Source organism: Ipomoea triloba, chromosome 15 (assembly GCF_003576645.1).
Source record: "Ipomoea triloba cultivar NCNSP0323 chromosome 15, ASM357664v1".
In the NCBI taxonomy this organism is placed as follows: Eukaryota; Viridiplantae; Streptophyta; class Magnoliopsida; order Solanales; family Convolvulaceae; genus Ipomoea; species Ipomoea triloba.
In genome coordinates, this window is record NC_044930.1 from 22,663,459 (window position 1) to 22,671,965 (window position 8,507).

The 8,507-nt window shown below is 33.1% G+C and overlaps 1 protein-coding gene across 1 annotated transcript; it reads right to left on the reverse strand.

The window, feature by feature from the left end:
- Window positions 1-650: 650 nt before the first annotated feature.
- On the reverse strand, window positions 651-2,833 carry LOC116006276 (serine/threonine-protein kinase RIPK). Its single transcript, XM_031246586.1, has 5 exons — window positions 2,349-2,833; window positions 1,810-1,945; window positions 1,585-1,721; window positions 1,249-1,372; window positions 651-1,166 (listed from the first exon to the last, which is right to left on the reverse strand). Exons 1-5 carry the CDS (start codon window positions 2,736-2,738, stop codon window positions 673-675), a joined length of 1,281 nt encoding a protein of 426 aa, XP_031102446.1. The 5' UTR covers window positions 2,739-2,833; the 3' UTR covers window positions 651-672.
- Window positions 2,834-8,507: the final 5,674 nt, after the last annotated feature.

An 8,507-nucleotide genomic window follows, 5' to 3' on the forward strand; every position in this document is an offset into this window, starting at 1 on the left:
ATATCTCTATTTGAGTTATGTTAGTGGAATAACTTTAGTTTATATACATAATATGTGAAAATCTTATGTTACAAAATAATGTGACTTATGATAAGTGTTACAGTATTTTATATTCGTTAATTATTGTGGATGATCGATTAACTGATTTTACTGGCCACGAACTAATAAATGAAGATACATTAGATGACATAATTAAGCTTTGATATCCAGCTTGATTGGCGTGAGTGGCCCTTAAGAGAGGTCGGGAGTTTGAACCCCCTCTTATATGAAAAAATTAATCTGGACAGCACTTTGCCCCTTAATAATTATGATACGGGCTTAAAGGTGTCTCCTATAGTTATGGTCTGCTCAGAATACCTCGTGTCCTAACCAAAAAAATAATAATAAGCTTTGATGCAAATTAAGCATGTTGTCTATTGTGGCATATGGTAATAGCATGTTCTATATTTGGTAGGATTTTATAGTATTACAATAAAATAAAAACAAAAACTTATATAACAAAATGTATGGATACTATTATACATTTCTTGTAAGAAAAAAGAAAAAGATTTTTTTAACAAGATCTTGTTGTAAACATCAATGTTTATATGTACTGTACTAGGAATCTTTGTTCCTTACTGATATATATGCTATATTGTATCTCTGTTGTCTTTCCTATGGACTAAATTTTCACTATTCCTCACTGCAATGCTTCAAATAGTGCTTTCCATTTCCATGTTTCTTGTAAAGGACAGTATCTGAATAAGAAGCCATCACTCTTCTGAGTCTGATCCGACGCTTCCGGTTGCTCTTCCCTTCACCATTTGAATCACAGCCATTGATCAAATCTGGGGTCTGAGCCTGCTGTGATGAGGAGTCCTTGAAGTCCTGGAGTGGCTCCAAGATCTTGACCACGTCGGCCATTATAGGGCGCGGTCTAGGAGAATGGCTCAAGCACTTGTAGGCCACGAGGGCGGCCGTTTGAGCCCCCGTGGTGCAATAGTGCCCTTCAAGTTTTCGGTCTATGAACCGAGAAAGTTTCTTGGGGTCCCTTAGTAGCGGCCTAGCCCACTCGACCAAATTCTGTCGGCCACTAGGCCTGGCCTTGTCCAACGACCTTTTGCCTGTTAGTAGCTCCAACAGAACCACTCCAAAACTGTACACATCGCTCATCGTTGTCAGATGGCCTGGAAACGAAAACGAAACCAATCAAGAGTTGGAATTAGCTGAGTATGACCAAAATATGAACTTCCAAACCCTGTTTTTTACCTGTCATGATGTACTCGGGTGCAGCGTAACCGTGCGTTCCCATTATTCGTGTCGTCACATGTGTATCATCCCCTTCTGGACCATCCTTGGCTAACCCGAAATCTGAAAGCTTAGCAGTGTAATCCTGAACAGAGAAATGAGTATTAATCAATCATTGTTGGGCCGAGGCCAGTGAATGACCAAATCCAACAATTAGTAGTTAAGGGACTGTTGGGCGAAGACAGGTCAGTCTAGCACCCTGCCTCTCGAAAATGTCGTGACAGTATAGTGATAAGAGTGTTTATCCTAACAATTGCAGATAGAAATAAGCTAAGTGTTGAAGATCAGAGAGCTTACAGAGTCTATTAGAATGTTAGAAGCCTTGAAATCTCTGTAAATCACTGGTTTATCACCTTCATGGAGAAAAGCCAGACCCTTTGCTGCTCCCACTGCAATCTTCATCCTTGTTCCCCACGACAACGCTATCGAGCACTCTGCAAAATTTTCCCCACACCCAACTTTCTGTTAAAAAGCCTCAGACAGCACAACAAAATCAACATTTTTATCTGCTAATTTACTTACTCCCAAAGAGTTGGTTTTCCAGGCTCCCTCTGGCCATATATTCATATACCAACAGCCTGTATTCATCCTCCCAGCAATACCCAATCAGCTTAACCAGATGTGAATGCCTTAGCTGCCCAAGAAATATTATTTCAGTCTGCCAAAAATGGATAAAATCAGATCAGTACTGTTGGGGAGGCTAGCAAAGGGCGGTTAAGTCTAGCACCCAGCGTCACAAAAATGTGTGGCAGTTCTATAACTTTTTGGCTACTGGTTGGTGCTGGGAGGGAAATTGTTGAGCAGAAATTGGTAAATGTCAATTCTAGCACTTGGGTAAGGCCCTTAAAAGGCCGAGCCCAGCACCCAGCGTCTCGAAAATGTGTGGCAGTTCTATAGCTTTTGGCTACTGGTTGGTATTGAGAGGGGAATTGTTGGGCAGAAACTGATAAATGTCAATTCTAGCACTTGGGTAAGGCCCTTAAAGGACCAAGCCCGGCACCCAGCGAGAAAATTTGCCAGAAAATTAAATGCAACAGCTGAGATGAAGTTAGTTTACTCACAAGCCATTCTCTGTGGCCTTGGAGGCCCTCAGTGTCGAGAACTTTAACAGCAACAGGCTGAGCTTTTAGGCCTTGCCTCAGCTTATCATCGATGAATCCTTTGTAGACCGGTCCAAATCCGCCTTCACCTAGGAGATTAAGCGACGAGAAGCTGTGTGTGGCCTCTCTGAGCTCAGTGAAGGTGAACTTATGGAGCTTGGCACCTATGAAGGAATTGGAAAGATCATCTGCAGAGAGGGGAGAGGTGGGATCATCAAAATCAGACAGAGATAGCCTCTGAAATGAGCTTTGTTTTCTGGGCTGTTTCTTGGACCCTCCCAGCAGCTCTTCTTCATCAGGCTTGTAACAACATGGGATCACAGATTTCCATGAAATCTTTTCCTTAGTCATTCTCAAAAACCCAAGATTTAGCAGAAATTAAGAAAATGATGGTGTGATCACAGAGATAGATGAGAGATAGATGCAGCCTTTTATTATGACTACACTGTGATATTGTCTATCAATCACCAACCACTCCCCCTAATCTTATATACTACTTGCCAACTTTTTCTTGAATAAAAACCAATAAAAACATGTGAATATCTTATTCATATTTCATTATTTCTACCATTGTTGTGTACATGGTATGTGTACTTTAATTTGACACATACAGTTCTATCTCTCTTTTTTTTTTTTTTTTTTTTAAATAATATAATAACTACTTAAGTCTTTGTATTAGTTAAGGTGCCAAATAGAACTTGTCTACCATATTGACTTCATGGTATGTGATATGATATGATGCTTGTTATGGTTGCCACTACATTGGAATTTTCAAGACCTTCCTGTCTAAGATAGATGCATGTTTGTACAGTTTAGTTATATAAAAATAAAAACAAAAATAAAAGGATATTTTGGATTTTTGTTACTGTCTCTAATATGATGTTCAATAATGATTTACTTCTAAATTTTGACTAGTTCATGAGCATATAATATAAACATAAATGTTCATGCATCATGTGTATAAAAAAAAATTCTGAGGTATTAATCGTTAATGATGCTTCATGCATCACTAAAAATAATCAAAAGCGAATGTATGGTAACCCTTTGAATATATAAGAACTCTAGAAGAAATAAAATTCCTTAGCTTTCACCAGACTACAATCGGTTGGTATGGGGTATGTATTATACATTTTAGTTAATGTTTTATGGGATTAATAATGGTGGGCGGTGTGCTAATCCGCATTCTGTCGTGTTAATGTCCGTCGGAGGGAATTTCTTAGGCCATGTTTGGTACCTAATAGAAGCATGAAGCATCCGATCTTACTTACCTGAAGAATATTTCATTAATTAATTAATTAAGTATATATAAAATGCACATTATATCTTTTCTTTGGCAAACATAGCTGAAAAGGTAGGTGACAGCTGAAAAGCTATAAGCTAAGAACTGAAATCTGAACAGCTGTTATGCTTAAAAGTGTTTAGTAGAATTAGCTTTTGATAAGTTGATAAATGTAAAAAGACTAAAAATGACATCTTCATAAAATTTAAATAGTTTTAAATTTAAATAGGTTTGTTTACATATTAAAATATAAAATAATGAAATCAATATATTTTAATAAAATATAAACTAAGAACATATATTTGAAAATATATAAAGTAAAACAAAATATTTATAGTTCATAAAATTAGTTCATACAAAAATTAATAATCAAACACACAAATGTCAAATTGAAATTACAACCAAACATATTAAAGAGAAGATGCCAAAAGAATTTTAATTGGGAAGGGTAAAGGATGTCATTTCTTTAAAATAATAAGGTTAAAGATGAAAAAAAAATTAGGAAGCTACTATCTTATTTTGAAACGCTACTTAAGATAGCGTTAAAAAATAAGCTCTTATTTTAAGCTACCAGCTTATTTTAAAAACATTACCAAGCAGAGCTTATAGCTTATTAGTAGCTTAAAATAAGCTATAAGCTCCTAAATAAGTCCTGCCAAACAAAGCCTATGGCTATGTTTGGCAAACCTAGCTGAAAAGGTAGCTGAAAGCTGAAAAGTAGCTGAAAACTGAAAAGCTATAAGCTCGAAGCTGAAATCTGAAGAGCTGTTATGCTTAAAAGTGTTTGGTAAAATTAGCTTTTTGATAAGCTGATAAATGTAAAAAGACTAAAAAGGACATCTTCATACAATTTAAATAATTTTAATTTTAAATAGGTTTGTTTATATATTAAAATATAAAATAATGAAATCAATATATTTAAACAAAATATACAGTAAGAATATATATTTGAAAATATATAAAGTAAAAAAAATATTTATAATTCATAAGATTAGTTCATACAAAAATTAATGTTCAAACATAAATATCAAACTGAAATTACAACCAAACATAATGAAAAAGAAAATGTCAAAAGGGTTTTAATTGAGAGGGGTAAATGATGTCATTTATTTAAAATAATAAGGATAAATATGGAAAAAAAGTTAAAAAGCTATTAGCTTATTTTGAAAAGCTACCCCAAGTACCGTTTCAAAATAAGCTCTTATTTTAAGCTACTAGCTTATTTTGAGAACATTATCAAACAGAGCTTATAGCTTATTAGTAGCTTAAAATAAGCTATAAGCTCCTAAATAAGCTCTGCCAAACAGAGCCTATGTATTTCTTGTCTAAATTGTTATAGCATATATATATAGAGTATGTAGCTATGAGAATGACTACCCTCCTATAAGTTCATGAGAATTAATTTAGTTCATTGAAAAAACAGATCTATGAATGAGATCTCTTAGAGGGTCCAAACTTTATGTTTACATATGGGGCATGTGTTATGTGCAATTGGGAGCTTCAAAATTCATATGCATATTAAACATGCGTTGTGTATATGTGCTGTGTGCAATTAGGAGATTCAAAATTTCCGTGTGCACATTAAGCATGCGTTGTGTGCAACATAGGATATGCACATAGCACATGCCCCATATGCACAATTTTGAACATCAACTAATCTCATTCATAGATTTAATTTTTTTAATACACCGAATTGGTTCTCATGGACTCAAAGGGAGGATGGTTCTCATATGATCACTATCTTATATATATATATATATATATATATATATATATATATATATAGAGAGAGAGAGAGAGAGAGAGAGAGTTGAGTTCAAATGAGAATCACTCTTAGGTTGTGTTTGAAAAACATAAAAATGTCTTTAGGAAAATAAGTCATTTTTATGAAAATAGGTTCATTTTCAGTGTTTGGATATATTTTGAAAAAATGTCTTTGTGTGTTTAGTTCATTTTCTAGAAAATGAGTAGAATTGTATAATTATATATTTTTATTATTTATTTAAAATATTAAAATATCTATAATAATATTAAAAATAATATTTTTATTTTAAAAAAAAAAAACAAAAACCCTCCACGTTTCTAGCGAAAACCACAGCACTTTGGTTTCCGCCGAAACCCTTCGACTGGAGAGTAAAGTCAAATAGCAGAAAATTACTTCTGCCCAATTGGGTGATTTCCCCAGTCAACTGAAATCATTTTCTGTTGACTGGATTTTCCAGGTGTAGCCAACACGGGAAGCACGGAAAATGATTTCCGAAAATTATTTTTCGAGCTTCCAAACACAGCTTTAATGTGAGAACTAATTTTGTGCATTCATTTTTTTATTTGGATGACCCGGATCTGATTTCCTAAAATAACATGGATTGATTTTTTTTGTCAAAGGTGGAGATATTAATGCCTTTTTCTATTTTTAAGTGTAAACGCATGGGTAATCCATGACCAAATTTGTTTCCTATTTTTTTGGATCATCACCGTTGCAATTTCTTCATCATAGATCGAGTGTTCGTTTATTGAAAGCGATCAATATTTTTTTTTATTTTTTTGCTCGTTCTATTGACTATAATATTGCCTATATTTGGATGTTAGTGTATATGTACATATGTCTGGATAGTACGATTGTGCATTCAGGTGTGTTCATTGTGCAACCCAGTGTTGTGAGTTGTGCATCGTAGGCTGGTGAATTGTGCAATTAGTGTACTTATTGCGATGCATCATAGGACATTGGGATGCCCATCGTAAGATTTTTTTGGCGTTGTTTGAATGCACAACCAAAGAGATATCGATGCACGACATTCTGTATAAGAATGCACAACTTCTAATAAAATTGATTTACCATAACCGTATATTTTTAAATATTTTAAAGAAATTTGTCTCCTTAATCCGTGTGATTTGTACATTTTATCTCAATCGTGCATCACTATGATTTAATGGTCTAAATTAGTCCACATGTTCTCACATCACTATGATTTAATGGTCTAAATTAGTCCACACGTTCTCACATTAAGGGCGATTCTCATGTGTGTGTACACAAAACTCTAAGTGAGAACCGTGAAATAATATGATTCGCCAATCTGAGATGATCAATGGCAAGGAAATCAAGTAAAAAATTAGCAAAGTCATTTTCATAAATATTACAAACTTTAAAAAAAAACTTTATATTTATGAAAACGATCCCTTTTTTTTTCATTTTTCCTTTTTTTTTTTAATCGTTAAATCTAGTAGATAAATGGTCAAATTATTTCCACAATTCGCAAATTATTCTGTAGATCCGGATCCAAAGATACACAATTTACATACTAAATTTTCACAATTTGTATATTACGAATACACAATGTTAACAAAGTTGTTATGTGTTTTGACTTAAACACAATTATAGTCTAAAAGTTCATAATTTCAATACTAAAAATACACAATTTCTGACCATTGTCCATGGTATAATAACTGATCACTTGAGATAGTTCTCATAGGGGAGTAGTTATCCTATGATTAAGATTCTATATATTTATTTATTTATAGAAATACTAAAAAGAGTAAGAGATATGTACATTCTATAATTTAACAAAATTGGCCGGAGATTTCAAAAAAAAAAAACAAAATAAAATTGGCCGGATTAATATAGATGAATCTTACCAACGTTACAAAAATTTATTGTTGGCATGAAAAGCATCTTTTTTTCTTTTTTTTGTTTGGTAAAATGAAAAGCATCCTTTTATTTATCGTATTTTAAATGGTTAATAAATACTTGTTCGACAATGTAAAATTGGCATTCTTATCTTTATCATAAGAAAAATCGCATATTTAAGTATAAATTACTTAGTATAATTTGGAACATCATGGTATAATTTGCACAGGAATTGCAATTAATGCCATAGAATTAAGAAACGAAAAATTGGGATTAATTAAGACTTTAATTACATTACCAGTCAAACAAGCAAATAACAACTTTTCCGCATAAATTTTCCCCCTCATTTTGAATTCTGCATGCTATTGATGAAGAAACAAAAAACATTAAGCAACCACTCAGTCGATTTAACCCATTCGCAATCCATGTGGGACCAAAGTGTGGAGGTTGCCAAAGATCTTGTGGTCAAGTGGTATAGTTGTGACCCTTCCAAGTGAGAAGTCACAGGTTCAATACCCAGTGGGGTGTTGGCTCTTTGTGTTAATAGTGCGGAGGTTATGGGTGAAAAATTTTACCTTTTGCTTCCAAGAAAAAAATAACATTAAGAAGCCTTTAAGTCACCGTAATTTAATTCCTTCACAAATCTTATGATGCCAGATACTACATTCTAATAGTGTGGAGGTTATGGGTGAAAAATTTTACCTTTTGCTTCCAAGAAAAAATAACATTAAGAAGCCTTTAAGTCACCGTGATTTAATTCCTTCACAAATCTTATGATGCCAGAGTATGGATACTCTAGGGCAAGAATTTCGCATTTTGCACCCAAAAAGAAAAAATCAACATCGTGTCTCATCATGTCATTAACTAACAAAAAGTTCACACTTAACCCCCCCTACCAGTCTCTTATGTCATGACAATTACTTTGTATCAGTTACATCTCTAAATTTTTCTCATGTCGAAAATGAAAATAAAAGCAATATAATAAATTAAAATATGTCAAACATGATTATTTAATAAATTACATGATATTACGAAATCACCACCGCAGTATATAATTAACTAGGGGTGATATTACCACAATAATTAATAGACTAATTAATCATTTTATCGTCTATTTTAACAATCCAAGGTGCAATATTTAATATTTTTTTTTATCATATTGATATTAAAAAAAAAAAAAAAAAAAAAAAAAAAAAAAAAAAAAAAAAAAAAAAAA

Coding starts and splice junctions, on each gene's coding strand:
- LOC116006276 (XM_031246586.1), bottom strand. CDS start 2,738: ATGACTAAGGAAAAGATTTCATGGAAATCTGTGATCCCATGTTGTTAC. Junction 1,373..1,584: donor CTAACATTCTAATAGACTCT/GTAAGCTCTCTG, acceptor TTCTCTGTTCAG/GATTACACTGCTAAGCTTTC. Junction 1,167..1,248: donor ACCCGAGTACATCATGACAG/GTAAAAAACAGG, acceptor TTTCGTTTCCAG/GCCATCTGACAACGATGAGC.